Source organism: Diorhabda carinulata, chromosome 7, assembly GCF_026250575.1.
Source record: "Diorhabda carinulata isolate Delta chromosome 7, icDioCari1.1, whole genome shotgun sequence".
Taxonomy (NCBI): Eukaryota; Metazoa; Arthropoda; class Insecta; order Coleoptera; family Chrysomelidae; genus Diorhabda; species Diorhabda carinulata.
The window spans coordinates 21,329,649-21,356,235 of NC_079466.1; the positions used below are offsets into that span (position 1 = coordinate 21,329,649).

At 30.9% G+C, this 26,587-nt stretch overlaps 1 protein-coding gene across 6 annotated transcripts; it reads right to left on the reverse strand.

Moving 5' to 3' along the window:
* Positions 1–23: 23 nt before the first annotated feature.
* On the reverse strand, positions 24–25,945 carry LOC130896586 (zinc finger RNA-binding protein-like). 6 transcript variants are annotated; one of them, XM_057804772.1, is made up of 16 exons: positions 25,844–25,942; positions 25,338–25,516; positions 21,525–21,664; positions 19,642–19,711; positions 15,754–15,901; positions 14,452–14,606; positions 13,341–13,630; positions 12,537–12,725; positions 10,993–11,118; positions 10,445–10,731; positions 9,955–10,259; positions 4,292–4,383; positions 2,912–3,007; positions 2,359–2,613; positions 1,239–1,329; positions 24–368 (listed from the first exon to the last, which is right to left on the reverse strand). In XM_057804772.1, exons 1-16 carry the CDS (start codon positions 25,891–25,893, stop codon positions 328–330), a joined length of 2,514 nt encoding a protein of 837 aa, XP_057660755.1. In that variant the 5' UTR covers positions 25,894–25,942; the 3' UTR covers positions 24–327. The 6 variants fall into 6 exon arrangements, with proteins under 6 accessions (XP_057660755.1, XP_057660756.1, XP_057660759.1 ...); XM_057804773.1 differs by having other exon boundaries at positions 12,537–12,719; positions 25,844–25,934; XM_057804776.1 differs by lacking the exon at positions 25,844–25,942 and adding an exon at positions 25,572–25,708.
* Between the last annotated feature and the right edge of the window lie 642 nt (positions 25,946–26,587).

The following is a 26,587-nucleotide window of genomic DNA, read 5'->3' on the forward strand; positions in this document are numbered from 1 at the left end:
AGTATAGAGGAAAAGAAAACAAATTATTTATTTTGGATAAACTTTTAATTATTCAAGAATAATACAAACAGAAACATTATTTTCATTGACATTTGCTTGAAGTAAGTGTCAAGCAGAAGGCAGGTTAATTTTATTGAATTCCTTACAAAAATTAAATTGAACAAAATGAATATAAAATTAACTCATCATATTAATTTTCATGAGTGCGTCATCACTTGAACTAGCCTTGATATTTCTAATGAGAAAATCGTTATACAGACCATTTAAATCTATCTATATTTCAAATTAAAATACTTCAATCGTAAAAAATATCTAATTCATGTTATTTCATTCTGTGGATTCTGTCTTGATAACTTTTCCGCCATCAACTGAAACAAATTCATATAAATCAATAAAAAGGTTTAACAGAGTGGAATTATCAGAACAATCATAGATACCCACAAAATTAATCTAGTTTCTATTTTTTTTCTGAAATTCTATTCTCTTTTTCTTGAGCCTATTTAAGGTAATATTTGCAACAATCGCCCCCTAGCACATATCCCAAGATCAAGGATTTAGGAGAGTTGTACCCTAAAAGATAGAGTTTACCAACTTTTTACTGTAAGGTCACTTTAAGTAAACTGATTTTCTAAATATTCAGATACATATATAAACACACAAATAAAAGATTCCAAAAGACAAAGAAATTGTTGGAAACGCGATAACACTACAGGTAAATTTGAGAACTCGGGAATTACGAAAAGTTTAAATTGTTAAGTGAAAGCCTCTGCTATGATTAACCAGGAAAAAGTTATGTAAATGAAACGAATATTTGATAAAGGACAACCGACAACCAAGGTCTATGTACAAAAATTATTAAGTTGGAATTTTTGGAACCATTGGTGATATTCATGACACTGACAATTACTCGATTTGTTTCGCGTTTTGATAACCAAGTTATCGTCTTCACAGACTGAAGGTAAACTGGTTTACCAGTCTTGGTTATCAAAACGCGCTACAGACCGAGAAATTGTGAGTCTTGGTGTAATGATAGTGGCGAATTCAATAATAATTAAAAAACAAGCACAATTCTCCGAGTTTTTTTGTGAAAATGTAGAACTAGAGAAAATATTACAAGAACGACTCACTACAGATAGTTTTGTCAAACACAATTCAGGCTCGTTCTAGCAAATTTAAATTAAATCTATCCAATGCTCGATTTTTAGGAAATAACCAACATAATATAAATTATATCTCACCTTCCATTCCTTCTTGTTCTTCGGCACGACGTTTACGTCCAAATCTATCTTTGAAAGTATTTGGCGGTGGTAAAGGTTCCATTCCCAATACCTATAATTATTAAAATATTTTATTAACATGCAATATACAGAATTTTCTATTATTCCACGTTGCGGACACACTCGTCACTTTTTAAATAAACATTCATATAAAATAAACATATTCCTTATAGGTCCTGTAACTTACAGCTGTGGTACTCAAACGGTTCGGTTGGCTCCTTTATACATAATCTCACGTACGAGGTACGATAAAAAATGACTTTTATAGCAGGAATTTCCTATAATGCATATATTTCAACTAGTATGTTTTTTCATACTCTTATGTGTTGAGACAAGCAGTATTAAGATTGAACTCATCTCGGCTTGTCATTATGCTACTACAGCTGCTTTAATTAGATAGGGTTTACATTGTTTGTTGTGAAACATGGACCTTGGGCAATTCTTTAACCTTGAGCCTGTTAAGATCAAGGAACAGTTGGAACGTCCTTTGATCCCAGAAACAGATGTGCGAGGAGTATACAGATTTTTGCAAAACAAAGTGGGATAAAACTAACCATGATGATGTGATGTGCTGTTTTGAGACACTTTAACCACTTGAAGTCCTTTCCAGATCTACTTTATTCACCAGATTTAGTCTGACGCTTCCCATAAATAAACACTGAAAATTAGTCAACATTCCTGGCATTTAGGAAGGCCTTAACAGAACAGATGGAAATAATTCTGAGTAAAAAACCTTCCAAAAAGGAAATGAATACAAACTTTGTTATTGCCTTGTTTTTAATCAAATAATTCACTGCATTTTTAAATCGCACATCGAATAGATAGAATAAGGATATACCTGCTCAAATACCTTCCAGGTTTATCGTTGACGAAGACCTATATCTAGTGTTAAATAAAATTTAACAGACTTCTCTATTTTAGCCCTTATGTTCATGATACTTCCAATTCACACTTCATCAATATGGAATATATGAATTATTGTCTACACTTTTTATTAGAAAACAATTCAATACTGTGAATGTAATACCAAATATATTTGTTATTTTCGCACAATTTGACGAAAATACTGTTACGAAATTACCTTATGAATTTGTCTAAATGCGATTAATCGAAGAGCGTGTTGAGCAGAACAAGTAAGATCTTCACGATGTTGTGCAGATAGTGCAGCGCAAGCATCTGGTGAATCTTTTTCGCATGGATCTGCAAGTCCTGGACCTCCGGGTAATAGAATACCGCTGGCAACGGCTTCCATAACACGGCGTAGAGCATCACCTGGTGAAAGATGAGTCTGTCCTGGTACCGAAGAAATTACCTTTTCAGTCAACAATTCCATAGCCTGTAATGGTAATAAATCCACATTACAGTTGTCATATTTTAGATGCATGATCTCAAAAAGTAAATTAATTGTCGCTTAACATTTAAAATCATAAAATACCGAAATTTTATGTCATGAATAATTAAAACTTGTATGTTGCATTCTATATTCATTTTACTTCAAAAGTAAAATTTCAATGATTTAAAAATATACAATCTATGAAAGTTTTACAGTATAAAGGTGTAAAAAAACATCCACCAAACGCTGTACAATGGTATGTAATGAAACCACACATTTTTTTTAAATTATATTTACTTACCCATGAGGATAGAGGGGCCCATGTAGGAACTCTTTCACACAAATCTCTTAAAATACGTATAATGATCACACATGAATGGAGGCCCAAAGCTCTAGCCTAAAAATATAAAATTTGTTAGTTTTTTCAACATCACACATTTGACATATTGATATTAAAAACTGATAAAAATATAGATAGTAAAGTGCGAGAAATAAATATGAAAATGAGAAACAGTAGATTCAAAATAAAAATCTTTCGCATTTAGTATTCTTACTAACTGAAGATAATCATTATAGAATTTTTTTGTGAAATCAGGAACTAAGGTATTGATGTTAAAACTAAGAGAAGTAATGTTAATAAACTGTTCACTGCTAGTAAATAATCGTGTTAATAAAGTTGTCTTTTCGGAGCTCCTCAGAACTCCAATTTTGATGATTTTTTTTATTAATTAAAATCAGAAACCGTTTGGAACGAGGATGATATTATTTATGTTGTTTAAACAATATCTATGGTATTAATGTGGAAAAAGGATTTTTCCTACCACATCTGTGGAAAACGATGATAGTATACATATTTATAAAACGTTTTTATATTACTATTAATAACTATTGACGACGTCACGCAATATGGCGGCTTTACAGAAATGTTTAAACTACCTAAAAAAATGATAATAAAAGTTATATATAAACTATCCAAAATTATTTAAACCATGCAAGTACCCTATTGTAAATTAAACAAAGCAACTTCAAATATATTGTTATTGTTGTTGTGTAAAGTTAGAAAAATCAAGGATTACATTCGATCAATCAAGACATTTCATTATTCTACTAGATAAACAGTCCACACGAACCAGTAGATGCGAAGTATAAAAATGTTCTAGTACACAGATATTAAAAGTGTGATTATGAGTGTCGGGGGTACATCAACTTTCGATATAATGTTATCAGTAAATATTTTCTACTAGTCACCATATCAGAAATTTTTGGCAGATTTAAAATTTTTAATCATCTTCCGGTTTATAAATTATAAATAGACAAAATCTACGTCTCAAATCGTCAACAAAGTTGGAGTTTATGGAATTTTTGTTAATATTGATACTGAAGACACTACACCAACACTTGAACTACACAGTTTGGTCCTTCAAGGCTTTCATAGATTACTAGTTTACATCCGCCTTGAAGAACCAGACGGGGTAATTGTGAGTAATGGTGGAGAGTTATTAAACAGTTCGTTTAGGACATCAACTTTTTACATATTAAAAATAGTTCAAGGCTCACTGATACTTTAAGCTCTTCAATTCTTTTAATCGGATATAAATTTTTTTGATATTTCACTTGACCATATTTAAAATAAAATCAAATGATTTCGTGAAAGACAACGGTGTGAGAGGAAAACACAAACCTGAAACCATTTGGTATGTCTGAGGGCTGCCAGCGCCTGGAGACACTTGCCGCGTGAGAGAACATCCCGGTCGAACCCACCGCTCGCAGCTTCTAGACATCAAGAAAAAGGGTGTTTGACCATCGCTAGCTCATTATCGCCACAATGAAGTTATTGCCCCATATTAAAACGGAGTTACGGCGACAATGAGCCGGTTGGTCAAAAATCCTTAAGTCCCACACCACCTAAAATTGCTTCTTCGGTATGTGACAGTACAGTTATTGTTACATAAGTATTGGACTGGAATGTATAACGAACGTTAATTCTAAAAAAATGTTTCTACCCCAAGATTGATATTCATTTCTTCCATCTTTTATACATTATTACTATACTGCCAAAATGGTTTAGGAATATCGTGTATATCCATTCTCAACTTAATTTCGAATTGTAGTCGAAAAAATATTTATTAACATAGTAACAACGTATCAAATCGTATAAAATCTGGGAGTAGAAACGTCTTTAACATATTCAAAATAATATAAACTCTTCTGATTACTGCAACTTGTCCAATATTTATCACTTTATCTTCAAGGTTTAAGCTGTATGATAAACATTTAAAAATATACCGGAAGTAAACAGTTATTATAAATTTTCAACGCATTTCCGAAATGTACAATGAATTACCAAACAGCGAGTATTCATACAATATAAATTTAGTTTGTTTTGTTTCACTTTTAAAATTCCAAGATGTGAAACACCAAAATTATTTATTAATGTAAAGAGACTTGTTGTTTACATAGTCAAGGAGGGATGAAAAATTGAAGTTAGAAAGTTGAAAGGAAATTTAGAACGTTAATTGAGAAATGGACATGTAGACACTGAAAATATTCATTGACTCCGACATGGAGGGAGTTGAAAATGCCATTAATAAAATGAACTTTCGGTGGAAAAACTTGAAATCTATCACCACCAATGGAAGAAAAAATATCTGTTGTAAAAATAAAGGAGTTGTCGCACTTGTGTAGAAAATGGTGGTAGTCTTACATTGTATCATTCATGAAAAGTCCTTGTGCGGAAAATGTTTGGATTTGTCTGAAGTTCTAAATTCAGTATTTTCAGTTGTTAACTTAATCAGATCCACAAGTCTAAATCATCGACAACTTCGCAAGTTTATTGAAGAAGATGACTTGCCATATCGTACTGCCATACGTTGGCTTAGTTGCGGAAAAGTGCTTAAGCGCTTTTTTGAACCTCAAACAGAGATCAAAATTTCTTTTAATGAGAAGCATCGCTCTTGCGCCGATTTAGGAAATCGTGAATGGCTTTAGCATTTTATGTTGAGTTGACAAATCATATGAACGAAATGAATTTGAGGTTGCAAGGAGAAAATCAGCTTCTCCCTGATTTATACAATATCAAATCATTCAGGCAGAAAATAATACTATTTCAGTAGCAATTGCGTAAAAAATGAAGACTGAATTTCCAGTCGATTTTGCAGATGAAATTTTGAATGCTTCAAATACAAATTTCAATACCTGTTTCTCAGACTTCAATGTAATGGCGAATGAAATTAAGATTTTTCAAAATCCTTTTGATTGTGACATTTAAACCCTGGTTACAGAACTCCAAATGGAAATTATTGATTTACAGAGCAGTGATATGTTCAAGAACCAATATCAAAATTCATCTTTGTTGGTTTTCCGAAATTACACTTTAGGAATTTGCATAAATTTACTCGTGGGTTATTTTCTGTTTGTGAGAAAACGTTTTCCATAACTCTCATTAGTTCTTTTATTTTTTATTTTTGTTTTATTTGTTGGGATAAATTTCGTATTTGTTTGTTATTTGTTAGTTACAGCTTAGATACTTTAGTTCAGTTTTCTGCGCCACCAAAGTTTTATCTTGCAAGTTGATGAAACTGAGTAATTATCATTTTGTTTCCATTCTCTTCCATCACAGTAGTAATAGTAATGAAACATCGGCTGTCGCGGGCCAGTTTGATGACATTAGTCTTAAGCTGTCGCGGGCCGTAGTGTAGAGAGATCCCTGCCTTAGAGGAAAGTAATTGATAGAAAATAATAGAAGACACTTTAGAGAAGTGATTCTACATCGTAGCTTAACTCCACAGACGCCTTACACCCGCAAGGGTAGACAAGTTTAGGATCAAATAAGTAGAACTTAAAAAAAAACGGAAGTAATGTATTTTGGGACTGGGAAAATTTGATATTGTGGTACATAAATATGAAAGTGGGTACAGATAATGAGGGTTAAAGGAAAATTATAACAACATAACTACATGTTAGGAATTGAAAATTTTTCTATTGAATATTAAATTCTACTGAAGAAACTGGAGTGTTATTTAGTGTAAAAATTGCTTTGATTGTGTTTAAAAAACCTACAATAATCAGATTGGTTATGAAAGCTACAAACGTAAAGAAAAAAGTTATAAACTTGATTTTTGTTAATCTTGTGTTAATAAATGAATTGACTTATGGTGTGTTGCAATAAGAGCTTGCTGTTTTTCCAATTAATTGTACATTTCTATTATTTCCTTAGAAAAGATATATGGGACACTGTTGAATGAAAAAATATCTGAAAAAAATGTTCCGAAATTAGTTCAAAATAATTAAATAATAAATTAACTAGGTAGATATATACAGACGAAATAAATTATACATCAATCTTTATATTAGGATTATATCTAAAAAGTTATTACTACGTAATTCTATTAGTATTAAGCATTTAGAAAGGTTGAATGTGGAATGTACAGTAATCATAGTAGCACATAGAGACAAATATATGAGAAGATGGAGGAAGGTAACGTCTGTCCTTTTTTCAGTGGCAGTTAAATACTCTCATTATATAAAACATTTGTGAAAATTTGAATGTCGTCAGATCATATAAGTTTTACAAGTTGGAAGTTAACTTTCCATTATATTTTATATTTAATAATAATAGCACAAGGGAAAAGTGAAGTCTGTGACGTACGTTGATAACAATATTACATACTAATAGACGATTTTCCTTATTGGATGTATAAGTTACAGTTACCAAAATTTTAAAACTACACACATACACTCTTTATCTCTGTTTATATCTTTTCTGATTCAAACTCGTCGATTGATAGTGACTTTATACTCAATTCTTTTTAAGAGCAACAACATTTCAAGTTTTTTCTTGTTCTCTAGCATATTATTTTTTCATTCCCCTCAAATTAGAAGATATAGACACTATTTGACGAATGGAACTCGTGCAAATTAAGTTTTCTCTAATGAAATATACAACACAAGTATTGATTTCAAATGATGTAAGGCTTACACACCTGAGGCTTTTTCATTAAAAATACTCAAAGATCACAAATACAGCAAAATAGACTTGAATATATTTTGTAAGAACTGCCCAATGTAGGAAACGGATGGATGGTCATTAGAATTTAATCAACCAAACCAAAAATTCCTTTACTTTGTATTCATTATCCTTGTTAATCGCACTTTCGAATAGTATTGGTTTCGCATAATATATAAGCAAATTTTAATTAGAAGTAGTGTGAAAAATCCATATTAGCAATATTATGCAAGAAGCGTCGTTACTTCCTCATTTGAGGCTCGCATTATTTTGTCAGAACAAGAGCAGTCTCTGTAAGCAGAATGTGTGTATGTTGGTTTGTAATAATTGGCACTATTGGCCCTTTGAGAACCAAAGAGCAATCTCGGATAAATATGAATTTATGAAAAGAATGAAAGCAGGGAAAGTGTGGTGTCAACCAGATGGAGACACGGCTCACATAGTAAGAAGTTCAATGAATTTCCTGCGAGAACACTTCCTCAAACTACGCAACGGGCAATCGCCAGATTTAGTCCTGTGGTATTTTTTCCTGTAGTTTTACTGTAAATCTTTAATTTAAGCGACCAGCCATCACAGGAAAAGCATTATTCGTACTACTATTGTCGATATAGAGAGAGATATGCTGGGAATAGTGGTGGCTACTTTCCAGTTCTCGTTTTTAAAAGTCAGTAAAATAAAAGTTTGAATGTACCTCTTATAATATTTGTTTCGTGATTTTTTTAAATAAAGAAGCAACCATATCCAGCCTATTATATTTATTTTATACCTAATTCTTTGAAATCGTGCTGCTAAAGATAAAAGGGCAGACTGAGATTATATTATTATAGATAGCCAAGTTAGTCAATAACAAGAAAATAAACTGAATAACTCACATAAAATAAATTTTGGAAGGGTTGTAATGGATACCTAAAAACTGTGGAAAGTCACTAAAGGAATGGACACTGAACAATTATGATTCATAATTGCACCTGAATTTTATAATATAAAGTTTAAATATATTCGTAATTATAGATAATTGTAAATTTATTTCGAAATGTATATTACCTAGTTTCCAAATAAGAACTGCCATAAATATCTATCAAAAACTGGTTAGAGAAGAATTAAAAAAACTGTTATTCACAAATATTTGACATAATTACAACATTAAAACGTCTATTCAACTTTAGTTATCTTATATGAAATAACAAAAAAATAAATTATACAGTTAACAAAGAAAGTACAAAGACAAATGTGACAAATAATGGTGTAAGAGAAAGAAAAATTATATTAGTAAGAACGATATTTAAAGTTATCCGATTTCAATAAAAAATATAGCAAAATTCTATGAATTAAAGTTCTAAGCTGATATAAAGATATAGTGCCACAAATCTCTAAAATAACAATAATTGCTCTACAAACTCAATATATTGTTTCTAACCAATTTTTGATGTACCAAAAATAAATTTTTGTAATCAGATTTTTCTATTTAAATGGAACAAAAAACTTTATATTTACACACTAATTATGGACAACAAAATAAAGGATTTCTTGAAAATTTGTTTTTAAATTTAAGTCTAGTTTAATAAAAAAAACGTATTTTTATGAACCTAATACTTATTGATAATTTTTGTGGATACAAATTAATTTAATTACATGAAAATGCGTACGGATGGCGTCTCAGAGAAACTTTATTGGATGCTACAATGACGCAGTAAAGAATTGCTCGTGCTACTGCAAGGTGCCCTTTCAAAAACGTAACAGAATATTTTTATACATTCCACAATACATATGCAAGAAAAAAAATCACAAAAGCGTTCATTTTTCAGTTAGTATGGGTAAGTAGAACCCTTTAATACTAGAGTATCTAGGTAATATCTAGATTTTATTCCAAACATGTTACAACTTCTCACTCTCACACATATAATGAGACTAGGTCTAGCAGAAACAGTCCAGATTCTATATAGAAGAAGAAGAAACTTTGGTGCACCAATAGAATAAAACACTTATGAAACAGCGAGGGCGTGACTGTCCTGTATCCATCCTAGATACTGGAATTCATTATAATATTGGAAATGGGTCACATAATGAGAAGAAAAGCATATGAATTCGCTCGAAACAGTAATATAGTATGACAAAATGATGTTATCTAAATTTTTTCCAATGATCAAAAAATTCCACAAAAATCTATATACTTATATAGCCGATAAATGTGCAAATATTAAAATGAAAACAGATTACAAAAATTTAATATTTCACGATTACTTCAACATATCCTTTTTTCAGCTTTAATCAGCTTAAACCCTGCACAATACTGTACACCCTCGCGCGTTCCACTATACTTAACATTTCTCTTCCATTACCTGGCTGCTCTCGAACCACCGGACTAGTAAATTGTACCAAAACGTTCCCGTCCTTTCCGGCTACGTTTAAACCAGCTTCTGGAGCATTAATTGACACCCTATAAGCTTCTTCGGGTGATATCTGTTTCAAAGCCGACGGAAGAAGTTCGACTACTTTTTTAAGTAGAGTTAAAGTTGGTTTGTCAGCACAAAGGACTACCAGATGCACATTAGTTTCTCCACGAAGTATTAATCCTTTAGAAAGATGTCCAACTCGCATCACACCCTTCAATATTCTCGTGTTATCTCCCTGGTTGAAAGTGAACCTAAAATACAAAAAAATCTGTTGGAAGTTGTTCATAGAAAGTTTTTCTACTGAAATGTGCAGAAGGATGTTCACACTTTAATTATAATTAGGATATCGTCAATATTTGCATCACAATAACTTAAAAAAATATCTCATTAATTCAATATGTATTCTTATAAAGGTTGTAAATCAAAATCTACTAACAACTGATTGTCCCGTCCGTCTTCTTTTTGCGGTGCTTCTGATTGTTTGCTTTCATTTTCAGCCTTGGCGGCGGCGGCGGCTGCAGCTGCGGTGGCAGCGTCAACTTTCTTTCCTTGATTTTTGGCATCTGCTATTTTGTCAGAAACAATCTTGAGGGCTTTCTCTGTATTGGATACAATATTTTGTATAGATTGTAGCTCGTCCTCTTTAGGATATATTTCAGCATGACGAGCCATTACATGTTTGTCATCACTTGATTCTGTTCGACGCGGCATACCACCGAAAAACTATTAAATAAAAAAATATAGATTTCTTTAATTTATTTAATATATTTTTTGATGCTAACTCGTCTTCTTTTCAGGTCTCTTCTAATTGAAAATTAGTTTTTAAACATAGACATTTGACCAAAATAAGCCTATTTTTTATCTGTTTTAAAAACCCATTTTAATCAGAAGAGACCTAAAAACAAGACGATTTAGCAACAAAAACAATATAAATTAGATTTAGATGTGTCTCATTCGTAAAACAAATAAATTAAACAAACTTACTGGAGGTGGCCCACCAGGAAACGGCCTGCCTCTGTGAAACGGACCCATACCCATATATTCTTCCTCATACCGTCTATCCCAATAACCATCTTCATTTCTTCTAGCCCAGTATTCTTCGCGAATTGCCTGAATATAAGTAAAGAATTATATTAACCTCATAAAACATCAATTTATTATTTTAAATTAGGTAATCACCATGATGGTGGAGTGAGCACATGGATGAAAATGGGGAATTTTCATCAAGTTTGAGAAGAGAAAATAAAAGATTAGGAAATTAAATATCCCACCTATTCAATAAGAAAAGTTTCAAACACCATATAGATATTGATTAGTACAGCAATGGAATTATCTGAGAAAACTGTAGAGTGGTTTCCATAAAGTTTGGTGTACCCACTTATGTTTTGACCATAAATGATAAATGAGAAAAAATCTAAGCCCAACTTTTCTTCATTTGATTTTATTAATGAAAAAAAACAAAACAAAAAGTGAAGGGGTACTACAGAAAGATTTAGAACTAGAATTAAAGTATGTATGAAATGATGTTTTCGTGTGAAATGGGGTACAGATATTTAGGTATAAGAATGCAACGTTTTCAAATCAAAAACTTTTATAGTAGTTTTTCTCCGACTTTCCATCATCTGAAGTTTGTTTCACGTTTAAAATATTGATGTAAAGTTTGAAAAGCACTTTCAATTAGTAGTGGTAATTAAAACTATTCATCTTTCGAATTCTGCAGACAAGATAATATTTCTACTAACAAATGGATTGGAATGAATATATAAAATTGAATACTAAAATTTTATATTGCTGTAATGAATATGTAGTTAGATGAGAAGAATATGGATTAATAAGAAATATTGGGTGACAGAAGATTAAAGATGGGAAATAGAAGCACAAGATCGTAGGAAGTAGAGGGCGATAGTGGATGTGGCAAAGCCTAGAGCCAGAAAAGACCAAAAATTAAACTTTGGACACTATAGATTTCATAAAAGTAAAACGGAGACAATAAGGCAAAAATTTATATTATTTTGATTTCATCTACTGTTGTAGTCCCTTTAATTTGTGTAACCATTAATTTGATAGAAAAAATTTGCATAAAAATAATATAGATGAAGCGAATTTCCTTTTTCTTCTTGTCATTTATTATCTAGTAATACACCCAAATACATGAAATTTTCTACTTTCTCGAATTCTACTAACATCCCATCATGTTTATGTACTTTGAAATTGTATTTTGTCTTGCTTCCACATTTATTCCATTTCCATAAACTTTGTTTCGTCATTATTGAAGTGTAGGCATATCTCTTCTGCTGCTATTATTAGCTGTTTTGTGGTTTCTTCAAGCTTCCTGTGTTTCTTGCTATCATTAACAATAGAGATAACACAATAAAAAATATAAAAACAAGTTAATGAAGTAAAAACAATTTAAGAGATGATAATACATTTTTAACAAAATTCCTCATATCGACAAACCTATTAACCTATCCTAGCACTGCAAGCTAAATGGGAAGTTCGATGTTGAAAACAAAAATAGAAAAACTTACGGCTCTCCTCATCTTTTCTTCTTGCATTTTCCTTTGTCTGAGCGACGGTTTGACATCCACAACTAGATTAGGATCGACTTTCTTTTTATATTGCAACCTATGTCTTCTACCTTTCATATGCATCTCCTTTGCGTTTGGATCACTAAATCTACACTCGCATAATTTACAGTTGAAACTTATAACCTGTAACTATAAAATGTTAAACAGAAAAGTTGAAAGAGCAACAAAATTATAATTAAAAAGTTTGAACAACCACAACCTGACGAGTAGTTTTTTTGCTTTTTTAGTGTAAACAATTTGGATAATAAAACATTGCACTCAGTACTTTACTTTTGCTATTTAGATTTTTTAAAGGTTAAAAATTCTAACTAAATACTATATGTCATTTATGACTGACTCAAGATGGAAAAATTTGCTTCCTTTTTGTTTTGAGGAACACGGGATAATGGATTACAGTGATGTTAATAATTTGATACAAAGTAAATTAAAAAATATAAAAACGAACAAGTTGTTTGCTTTATTGAAAAGTCTACCAATTATTATAGTAACTCAGGAAACAAAATGACTAAATTATAAATACTTATTAATAACTAAAGAAGTAGAAAATAAACAAGAAACTTGCTACAGTGAATTTCCTAAAAATGAAGGACTTTTCATTTCTGTGATAATCATTGCAAAAAGTGGAAAGCCAAAATTTATAAATACTAACAAATCCTATCATTTACATAAAATTACACTATTATTATTTTTAAACTTAAGTATAAATAGAAATTTGATGAAAATTCTCAAATGTTACGAACTCACTTTTCCATCATCTGTTTTAATTTCTTCAATATAATCTTGACCAACAGGTTGTACGTCGGCTTCTGGGGTGTCGTCATCATCTTTATTGTTGGGATCGCCATTGCCCGTGGCCGCTGTACCCAAACCACTTCCTTGTACAAAATTGATTTTTGGATCGCTGGCTACAGATTTTTTAGCACTACCCATAACTTCCGGCTCTTGAGGTGGTATTGGTTTGCCTAATTTAGTGTGGAGAAGTACCACTTTTTGATGCTTGGCACCACGAATGTGAGCTGCATATGCATCATTACCTAATAAAAAAGAATATTAATATAATATAAATACAGATACTTTGTAGTTAGTGAAAATTATGCCTAATTCAGAGTTCTAAGAGAAATTGAGGCATAAATGCACCTCAAATTAAAATATATCTAGTCTCAATGTTATTAAAAGAAAAATTTGTTTTCAATTAACCAAAACCAACTATTCAACTCCAATCGCTCAGTATAGATGCTACGCAAACAGTAGGAAATGAGGAAGCACTGTAGGCCACTGCACAGCTTTCGCCCTACACATTCCGTCTTGAGCTCTGAATCATCCATCATACAATCCTGACTTAGCACCCACCTTATCCCAGAAATGAACATGTGGGCACTGGAAAACTACATGTATCAATCTTTCTGAATATATGGACCAGTGTGCGCGGCTCTATAAAGACACCAGCTGGGTGACAGAAATCAAGAGGGCCAAACTTAGATAGCTAGGCCACTTGAAGCGTATGTCTGAGGAGCGAGAGGTACGCCAGTAGAAGGATAACCGAAGGAAAGTGGTGGACAAGGTCAAGGCTCTTTGAAGGCCGTAATCCCAATGGTAGTAGCAGTATCAATCTTTCTTGTGATTGTTGAAAATTAATCGTAAAAACCAAATTTATTGATTTATACGATCTTATCTTTTGATTAAAGCTCTTTAGAGGTTGAAAAAAAACGATCTATATACATAATTTTTTCCACAACTCCAACATGTTCTTCATTACATTTTTTTAATAGCATTATTAATAAATTTCCTTGTTATTTTATTCCTAAATATTATACCATTTAGTGCGGTAGTAGTTTTTTTTGCAAACATAAATTACCTGTGCAAGTGACATCACATAGCTGGCACCTTAGAGAGTTTCCAGATCTGTTTTGACTAGTTACCGCCACAGAAGCAGCCATTTTCAAAGCTGATTCACGTTTCTTGTGTTTTTGGCCTAATAAATGTTCCTGATATGTTTGTGGACCGGCACAACTGAAAAAAATATCAATTACAGTTATAACATTCAAATTATTGAAGGTTTCTGATACATATAAGCTACATATACTTATGATTATAAAGCTGAAGAGTTTATTTAGTGGAATGAAATAATCTCAGGGACTACTGATTCAAGGGAAACACTATTTTATTGCTAGCATAGTCATTGAAGAAGTCTAGGAAGTCTATAGGCTATATAATATGATGCCACGTTGAATCGGAGTAGAGCATTTAAGAAAAATGGTACAGAAACGTGGAAAATTTGCCTGTTTCCGAGCGAAAGGATCTAAAAAATTTTATAACAGCAACTTTCAATATTGACTTACTATAAACTTTTTTAGTTTTAGTTCTTAGTGAAACAAATACGTTAATCACCACAAAAAGTAACTGTTGAACAAGCAGGGTTTGTGAAAGGCAGAGGTTGTCGAAAATATATTCTGAATATACGTGTTATAACAAATTTTTATACCATCTCGACAGCAGTTATCAAAGTTTCAAATTACCAATGCTTTATATATGTGCAATGATTTTGAATTGTTTTAAAGGATGGAGCAGTGATCTCTCGACCGTAATCCTTACCGACGACACTGTACTGATTGCATCAACAATAAAGCATGAAGAAACTATTAAAAAAACTAGTAGATATCTATGGAGAGCATGTCTAAAGATAATATATGAAAAATATAAAGTTCTGTTACTTAATCATGAACAAAATTCCTGATATTCTTAACCAATTGTGAAATTGTGAATCCATGTATCTTTATCACCGTAAATTGAACGAATTTCAGTAAATTTGATCAAATTTTGTCCAATGGTAGTCAGCTAGATCACGAATTCAATTCCTTTAGAATCAAGTTATAAGTTCTGATGACCCTCTATCTTACCATATCTCTCTTATTAGACGTAGAAGGATTTCTTATCGGATTATATGTGAGAAAATTTTTTTTATTTCCAGGTCCATATCAATAAATCATCACAACTAATAAAGTAACATTTTTAAAATTTTGTGTTATTAATTACCAGACCTTTCTATTCTTTGGTATTCAAGATAAATAATCCATTAAGTAATGAATAGTTCAACGTAATGTACTAAATAAAATATAAATAAATGCTGTAAAATTGGAAAAAATAGTTTGTTTCTTACCTAATTTTGCAAACCTCGCAATAATGCAATTGTTGCGGTTTGGGTGGTGCTTTCGTCCGGACTATCTTTGCACCAGCTCCAGGTTTTCGAAAGTTTTGCCATCCAGCAGGTTTCTGTTGACCTCCAACTTGTGCTACATACATTGTGGCTATAAAAATTGAAATGTTTGATTAATTGTGATGTAATTGCATAAAAATTCTTCTAAACAGAAATATAAAATTTGCAATAGATGGTGATTGTGTTAAGGAAGGATTGAATGTGCTACTAAATATGAAATCTTACAACCAATATAAAATAATACATATCCAAATCTAAAAACATTTTTCGAAAGTTTTTTGTAAAAAAATGTAGACATTATAATGATTCTCTGGAAAATTTATAAAAAAGTAATTCGATTTGTAGGCTTCGCCCTTTTTGTGTATTTAAATTAATATAAAATTTTCTTTTTAGACCTTTTTATGTGTTTTTTATGAAGATTCGTCTTCATTTAACGTCTCTTTTCTATGATAATTTTTACATGTAACTACAGACTGATTTTCATAAAAAAACCTAAAATCAAAACAAATCATCACAAAAATTGATGAAAAATTCGGACAAATTTTGTTTTCAATTAAATAATTCCACAATTAGAAATATATGGGAAAACGATGATTTTTGTTAGAAATAATGTCTAATCTACAACTTCCTCGATTGAGGAAAAGATTCAAACGGAATGAAAAGGTGATCGAAATAGTTCCAAAAACTAATTCCGCTCAGGCCTTTTCGGTCTCTTTCTGAGAACACTTCTTTGCAACTATTATTTAACAACCTTATTACTCTGGTTTGTCCTAGATAAAAAAATAACAATCTTGTAACAATCTTTTTCATCAAGAAGCAATGCTAAATTAATTAACACACGAAATTGTGTTTAAAATAACAAAATTAGCTTCACTTTTGAAAGTTGGTACTTCATAAACGTCGTATGGATTTGACTATGTCATCGCCATCTGTGTGTCACAGGACTCATTGAGTGATGTAGTATTAAATCAATATTCATTTATTAAGTTAACTTCGTCGACTTTATTTCAAATCCTTTTTAAATTTGAAACAAGTTGATGATTGAAAACAACCATTCCTGATTCAAAAATTCCTAGCTCTTGCAATTTTCTTTTTATTGTTGAAAAATGGGCTTTTTCATGTAGATATCAGTATTTTAAGGTAATTAATTACTGTAAGGTGCACAGATAACATTCTATAAGCATATGTCTACAATAAGGAAAGCATTTGAAAAACAAAGCAGAATCTACAAGGCGTTTTCAATTGATTACTCCGGTCGTTGATAAGAGCTCGACAAATAACACGTTAAAAGCGGAACCAAAAATTCAAAAATGAAAAAATAGCATTTAATAATACCCAAATCAAAACCATATTCCATTTACATGAGGTTTTAAGTAAAAATAATTATATTTTTCAATAGTTTTCTATTGAGAAAATATCAATTGTTAATATATTTTATAAAAAATGTGAAGGAACGATATAAACTAAAAATGTTTTTAAAATAAATATAATTACAACAAATTTTTTTTTATATTTGTTCATATGCACCAAATATCTAACCAATTTAAGCGAAACATGCAAATTGTGAGTCTTTCAACCTATTTCTAAATAACTTAGACGAATATTAGTTCTGAATCTTGCCACCCTGCTAATTTCATCAACGTTCATAAAGTTAATAACAAAAATCAAATCTACTATTTGACAAAAATATCTAAAACTATTTCACTAGATTCAATATCTTATAATCTACAAAATTTATAAATTATTTTAAAGCCAGTTATTTTATTCAAGAGGTTTCAGTTATTTTTGTCGGATAGCAAAGTACAAAAGTGTCACTTAAAAGCAGATATATATTTATAAATTTTAACAACAATTATTGATGAAATACCACAAGTTTAATCCATGCAAGTGAATTAAAAAAAAACATTAGTGCAATGTAACTAAGAATACCTAATATTACAATGAGATCTTTAATGTCTTTAGGAGACTTTCACAATTTTGTAAACATGTAAAATTGCTAGCAAACTTAATTCCAACCAATCAATGAAATTTTCAATAGAATGTCACTATAAATTCTACAGGTCTGCAAGTAAAAAAACTGCATAGGTTTATACATTTTCTGACAAAAAAAATTCCATCTCATCAATTTTTTTCACAATACTAAATTTTATAAATTTCATTTTGTGGAAAATTCTTATTTAGTTATAATTTTATATTTTATTTTTTAAGCTTAGTGATGCAGAGGACTCAGAAACGTTGGCTACCCAGAAATAATCTAGTTCAGATTTTTGAGTTGACGAGGAACTTTTATCTAAGTTCGAGATCTATGACCTAATCAAAGACTTTGGTCTTTCAAAAGATGCAGCTAGGTACAAGGCTAAAAAAATCCTTTCATCATCTGGTACAGACATCGAGACACTCAAACAGAAGAAAACTACAATGACTTAGCTACTATTCATGAGAAAATCAAATATCAAGAATATAAATGGATGGTTTGTGGAAATTTTAAAATACTAACAATATTGTTGGGACAAAGTTATACAAAATTCCCTACACTGGACAATAACTGACTGGCCACCACGACAAAGTTTAACTCCTAGCGAGAAAATCCACTTGGGTTTCGCCAGAAAAGGTTTTATGGTCACTTGCTCATATTAAATTGGGGCTAATTAAGCAGTTTGTGAAATCATTGCAAAATGATATGGATTGTTTTAGATATATATGTTCCAAGTTCCCGAAATTGTTTGAAGCAAAGTTACAAGAAGTTTTCACTGGCTTGGACATCGAAAAACTTTTGTCTGATCCCCTCTTTCCTGAATCAATAGGAGATATTGAAAAAGAAGCACGGAATTTTTTCAAAAATGTAGTGTAGTAATGTTTGAGCAATACCAAGGATTCGCAATATAAAACTATTGTACAACGCATGCTGGTAGCATCTAAAGCTCAAGGGTGCAAGATGAGCTTAAAAGTTCACTTCTTACACTACCATATTGAGCTCTAATAGCTGCTTGGATATCGTAGAAGAAGATTGAGAAAATTCCTTCTTAATTTGAACTCACCACATTTTTAAATTGCATATATTTTTGCTTGAACAATACTGTGTGTATTTTTTGAAGAAACACAACTTGTGTATTGGCCAAGCCTTCTGTCAGTTTTTTGGAGAAATACAACTACATACATTTTAATATGAAAAACTTTGGTATTTCCACTTTCTCTCATTATCAATAAAATTGAAAAATTATTATCAGTACAATAACTTTGGTTCCACTTTGAAGAAGAGATAAATTTATCTCCCTTTTAATGTGGTAACTTGAGTTACTAATATAAATAAAATTTTGTTCATTGAATGAACTTCCTGGTACATCTTTGTATTTGTTGTGAAAATAATAGTTGTTCCAGATATAGAAGATTTGGATTAAAAGTCTTCATACTACAACAATATATACATGAATAAAATTGTAATAAGTAATATCAAAATCACATGCTACAATTATCAATTTTACTTGGTATTAACTTGCTCATTTTTTTCTGTCACACCTACTACATTAAATTTGATTGAATCTCAATAGCTAGATAATAATGCAAAGTGCTGTATCTCAAAAACTAATTGTTGTGAAGACTTGTAGTACGAAATTTTACTAATAAAGTACCCAAAAGAAGACAGTAGAAAATATTTTTGGATTTTAAGGAGGCAAGCGCCATCTCGTATTTTTAAAATTATTTTCCTCTGAAATCCTTCAAGTAAACGTACAGAAAAAGTTTTTAAATACATATTTTACTCACTCTGCATTATAAATAAACAAAAAAATCTACCAAAAATAAATAACTATATTAAAATAAAACAATTCTTACCTTTTGCTTGAGTAGTGGGCTGAGCTGCGGCTACAGTTGTCTGCGTTACAGGTTGAACGTACGTTGCAGTCTGATAACCAGCAGAATTAGCTTGGAAATTTATCTTATTCTGAGCAGATTTTGTAGCTGCTGTCATAGTTTAACGCTAAAACGTTATTCTTTCACAAAATTTCAATACCTCAAATGGATTTCCATAAGGAAATTGAAAAACCCATTCTTAAATAGTATTTATTACAAACCATTTTTACTAATGATAAAATTATTAAAGATGATACAATTGGTTTTTCTACAGGAAGTTTGAAAACTGTGAATGATTTCGAAATAATCTCAGGATTTATATTATTTCTAAGGGAGAAGAAAAGAGAGATAGATTAAACGCACTGTCTGTTTTCCCAATCAAACACTGTGTATTATAAACAATTCATTCTTCTAGTAGATTTTGTGAAAGAAAAACATTCTGTATTGAGCAAAATTGATTGATTGATTGAGCAAAATATATAAATTATTTTAAATAGATTTATAGATGAACCTACATTTAAAAAGTATTTCAATTTGCTATTAGTTTTCCTATTCATATTAGGTAAAAATAAATTTGAGGGCTTTTGTTCAGTTTCCGATTGGCTACACATAGTACATAGTGCATCTCCTCTGTCATTTCAGAATCAAACAAACCATTTCCAATTAAATAAACGTAAACTGCTGTTACTATTGATTTTGACAACAAGTGTGAATTGCGAACTGCTATTTGTTTCTTGCAGGCATAAGAGAACAGTGCAGCAGGAATTGATTGCAGCTGAAGGGGATTAAGGAAGCAAGTTTGTCTCAACAGACGATATTGTTTAATGAACTGATCAAACAATTAAGAGAAATAGGGGATTCACCATAAGCAAATTGTCAGATGTCGACTAACGACCTCAAAACTCCTCGAATGGATGCACCATTAAGAATTTGTTCACTGTTATAATACTGATAGAAGAGAATTTTTTAAAATAAATTATTTGTGGTAATTAGACTTAAGTTCAATATGATACACCTGAAATGAAACAACAATTAAAACATACTGAACTGTTTACACTACCACTACACCAACATTCACAATTACACATTTTGATAACCAAGTGTAATTGTGAGTGTTGGTGTAGTGGTAGTGTTCAGTATGGGTATCACCAACGGTTCCAAAAATCCCAACTTAGTTAACAATTAAAACAAGGGATTGACACACATAGTTCATAGAGACTCACAAAATTGAAAGGAACCCTCAACAATTATAAGTTTATGGTAACTATTCATTGAGTTCTGATCCACGATCCTAGCAGGGCTCGTCTACCCAGCGGCTCCTTCTGCAATCTAAATAGGTGCCTTTTATCTTTTTCCGGAAATAATACAGTGACTTGGAGGACACTTCCAAACAGACTTTGGAGCTCATAGAAACTGTTACACCCACCACTAATCATTAGCTGCAACAATTTATTACAAAACATGTTCACTGATATGACATCGAAATAACCTATATTATACATATCAAAACCGTTGACAACACATATGGCACAGAGGTAACTCGAATGTTGAAGGCTTGATAGAGATCAAATAAAAGATCGAAACGTTGGCATTTTAAAAAACTTTTGGACAGTTTTACTTTGAGTCCTCAACCCACAATACCATTCGAAATTACATAGTAGGAAGGATAATAATATCAACAATGATATACATTACTTTTGATAATTGATAAATGTTTCCTATATATTCACCCATCTTTTCTTTATATCCCCTTAGAAGTGAAAAAAATAGCCCTCTAGTTATCATTTCTATATCAAAATGATGCTTCAAACTTAAAAAATGTAGATTGATCTAAGACAAAAAATTACATCATTGAAAATACTTACTGACACTTGAACTTGTTGTGGTTGTGTAGTCCTCTGAGTATTGTAAGTTGTTGCGTATGTGGTAGGTTTCGCAGCGGCTGCTACAGCTACAGCCGCACTTTGATCATATCCTGTAGTATAACCTGCTGCTGCTGTTTGACCTGATCAACAATTTTTTATAGTAAAAACAATCACTTCAACAATCAACCTTCTACAAAATACTATTTGTATTTGAAAAGTTGTTTGTCAAAAGAAAATGAAAATTAGCAGGGCGACAAAGGATACTTTAAAAAAATTAAAAACCGAAAATTAAACAAATATACTCAAAATTTAAAATAACAAAAACTTATCCCTAGTTAATGGTTGATATTCAAATACAATGAGGTGTTAGTGATGAGTTTTTTTTTCTAGTAATAGTTAATCCATGTTCTATACATATTTCATATAAAACCTGTTTTTAAGTGATAGATGTATTATCCAGTGTGCGTTTTTCAAATTACCTTCAATAATTTGCTTTTGGTATATTGGGATACTTTTACCTTTTTGGTTATGGAAATAAAGGGAATATTGGGATATGAAAAAATAACCAAAGGTTACATAGGTTCTCTGTCTGGTAAAAAATGTACCATCTATAAATTTAAAACTCACATTAAAATCAAATAAATGTGTGTAGAAGTGTTTCCAAAGACTCTTGTGGATGACTACAATTATAGCCCATCATAAACTAATGTTCGGACATGCATTTTCATTTCAGCAAAAACTGCTATACCCAACCCATGGTCATTCACCGTTTCATAGTTACCACAATCCATCAATAAAAGTTTCCATAATGTTATCAGTTTCCATATAAAAATTTCTCATGCAGGCAAATATTAAATACAAAACCTGCAGAACAATACATAGATGAAAATCTAAGTTGGTTCCAACATGTGAAAAGGATGAGAAAGGAAAGGATTACAAGAAGAATACTAAAGCCAAAACAGTAAGAGCAAGAAATAGAGGAATATGAAAAGAGATCTGGATGGACAAATCATAAAAGTTACTGAGAATATAGGGAAGAAACCACATGAGTAACTACCACAAACCGAAAAAAATGGAAAGAATTTTGAAAGTCCGTGAAAAAAGAAACTCAAGCCCAAGTCTTACACCCTTAAAGGTAGATAGACATAATGATTACATAATTTTTCACAAATACTTTTTTCAACCTAACCTAACCATAATCCTTTTAGTATTGTCTGTATTTAAACAGAAAATTTACTTTGTTACTTAAGACTTAAATATATAATGATTACGATCAACAAAGATACAAAAATAAGTTGAATTATTTCATTCAAAGTAAAGTAAAATAATTGGTTGTTCTATTTGAAACAAGCTATACCCTCATAATAGAAGAAAACAATGACTTTGATATCCGATTTTTGTTGAAGGGCCTTTTTAGAGGATGATACGTCACTGTTTCTCTTATTACATCAAGTCAAGTTGCTTTATGTTGAATATTTTCTAACAAAGTTTTGTCTTTTATCGCTGATTAAATTAAGGTATTCAAGAACTCATCTAATTTACAAAATTATTTAAAAGATGTATGAGACATTAAAGGGAAGTAGATGCATCTAAAACAATTACTTTTATATTGCCGCATAGGTTCGGAGAGGCCGCCCCCAGAGGATTATGTTCAGGTACAGATCCTCAATTTTATGTCTAAAAACGTTCTTTTGTCAAGAAAATATTTACCATTTTTTCTAATGCATAATAATTGTTCCAAACACGATTATTTGGACGTTGTAAATTACCGCTTGATTGCTTTAAATTAACCTCGCATTAGTTTCATATGTATAATTTGTTTTCTATAATATAATTTATTATATGGATTTCTACTAAATATAAAAAAAAGTATTTTTATACGTAAATAAAATGTGAAAATTCATGATTTCTTCCATTATGCCCCAAATGTTTATATATTGGTTTATTTTCACTATTCACCATATTCAAAGACAACAGAAAAAGTGATAAAAGATCTAAGCTATTTATATGAGAAAGACCAAAATTGAACTTGCAGCATTTGTTGCTATGCTGAAACATTTTAACGAGGGCAATCTAAAGTCCTTCGATCACTAGTCAATGCACCATGGTATGTCACAAACAAATTGATCCACCAAAACCTCCGTATTCTAACAATACAAGAAATACTACAGCCACTAATCCAAGAACCAAACAACAGAAGACTGAAACGAAGCTGACCAATTGATCTCAAATAAAGTGCATGAGACCTTTTCGCTGGAGAAATCTCATCAGGACATTCCCAAGACCAACCTATAGGTCCATATCCAACAGAATAGCTCATAGAAAATGTTAATAACTTCTGAGAAATTGTGGTAATAAAATGAAAATTATTTGAGTCCTATTGATTTAGCCCAAGATTGGTCTAGAATTAAAGTGTTTTAGTATTTGCCTACAAAAAACCTAACAATGCAAGCACTAGTTTATGATGGGTAGCTATCATTAATAGAGTCTTCTAATCAATCATAGAAAAGATCTATATGAAACCAAATGATTATCTTTGTTCGTGGTAGATATCCTGTTCTCTCATCAGATTCATGTGCAGTTTGAAATTCTGTGTTTGAGGAGCTAATAAAATATGTTCAGGATTCAAAATCCTTTATTCCTGTGTATACTTGGATATGGGAAAGGATTTTCAATCGGGCGCATATACATTCATGCTTTTTGTGATATTCACCACGAAGTAACCTCTAACCTATGTGGTTTTCTATACAATTATATTTAAAAAATGTGGTAGTTGACTTGTATTTACAAATATCAAGAATAAACCTTTGGCCAGTTAAATATATATACATTTTATTTTCCTAGCTAGTTTTGAATTCATATTATAATTTTAGATGTTCATAAAAAATATAGTGTTTATTTTTGAATATTCTTATAAAAGCTAATTAAGATTACCATATTTATGGTCAAATAATTCTTTTAAGAGCTCTCAAAATTTTAGTGCAGAAGTCCTTGTAAGTATTTATATTGTATTTTGTCTCAATAGAGGGTTCAAAAGTTTCTAAATTATTAATTATAATTAGAGGTACATGGGAATCATATACCAACCTCTGTAATAGCAAAGAATTTACCAAGAACCACAAAGGTAATAAAGGCAAAACAAATATATGGAATTTCAAAAGCACAATATGTGATAGATCATAAATCTTATCCGGAGTCCAAACAAAGAGTACTTTTTATAGCCCAGCAGATATATAATTTTGATCATATATACATAAGTTTTAGTTTTTCATAATAATTATTGGTTTGGTTATAATTAACATAAATAAATGATTTTAAGTCCTTTAAATAAAAAAAAAAAAAAATAAGTTGAGGGTTGGATTGTAAATGATAAACCAGTGATAAAAATGAATAGGTAGGTGAACGCTGATAAGTTTTGGAAATTTATTCATTTTTCACAGAAAGCCAATTTTAGGCATAGCGGGTAACAATGTTACAAGTTCCATTATTTTAACACCTTTGTTAATATTTGTAAATATTTTCCAATCTATCCACTGTTTCAACTTGTATTGTGTGAAATCCTTTCATTATATTCTAAATATAAAGTATTTTCTTATAAATAAATTCACTTTAACCAAATAAAATTGTTATTAAACAAGCCCCTTTCATAATAATGATTGCATAAACCCACCTCTAACAGTACAATCTAAAGGTAGTATGACTCACTTGTATTTTCAAAAAACTACACCCTCAAGTGACATCCAGAAATCCAATATTTTTAGAACACAATATTAATAACAAACATAAAATAACGAAAAAACAAAAAAAAATTACCGTAACCATAATCGTAAGACGCAGCTCCAGCAGTTCCGACAGTTGCATATGCTGCTTGTTGAGCTTGGTAAGGTGTTTCGTAGCCAGCCCTAGTTCCGTACGTAGCAGCGGCACTAGCAGGGGTTGCTACAGCATATCCAGCCTGTCCCGTTTGATATGCAGCACCCGTAGCAGCTGCCCTATAAAACATCGTTTTGATTAAACCATGTATATAATATTACGATTAGCGCATACTCTTAGATAAATTTGAAGTATGCAGAGATTAATATTAACTTTTCTAAAGTTTTATAGCATCAAAAAATAGAAAACCTCGATGGTAGATGACCACGGTCGTGCCGATATTGATCGCGAAACTTAAACTAAGATGCCGGATATTCGGAAATCAAGGACGCCGGTAACCGAACTAAACAAATAAACGCTCATATTTACTTGACCATTTATGAGCTATAAAAGAGTATTTATTGATAGAAACTACACAATAAAGTTAGGAAATCATTTTTACTTACGTATATTGTGTTCCACCGTGGGTAAAACCGAAATAATTATTTGTAGCCATTTTTGCAATCACGATTGACACTTTTTTAAATGACAACTGATATCAAATTGACAGATGACAGATTTTAGCATAGAACGGACATTTTCAGAAATAGTTTTCGATTTTTGTGAACTCGTATAAAAGGGAGATATAACTATTCATTTTGTAATTCCAAATAATTATTTATGTTACAAGGTCGAAAAAATGGTATACCTATTGTTATAAATCCTAAAATTACTATATTAGTTCTTTAACAACATATTTTATTTCATACCATCTTATTTTTTACTTAATTGAAAATAAATCGCACTGTATATACTATATTTTAAATAGTAGTATTACCATAAACTTTTATGAGTAACTTTATTATATTTTGCTTCAATATAAATTGTTTGGGAGCTCTATTTCAGTTCGATAAAATAACCTTTCCAGCCTTGTGTTGTAATGTATACTTTCCCGAACTCTAACTGAGTACGTAATAGCATAATATTGAACATTATGAAAAAAATCCTATTTTAGGAATTCAGAGGTTCTGACTCCCTAAAAGAGCACTCTTGCCTATTTCTAGGATGACTAGAGAATATAAAGCGAAATAGATTATTATTAGACCAATGAATCAAGCTATTTTTATATAAATGATAGTAAATGCAGTATACATATAACATACACATATAACTAAAAATAACAAACAAGAAAGTAGCAATTTCTTTCAAAT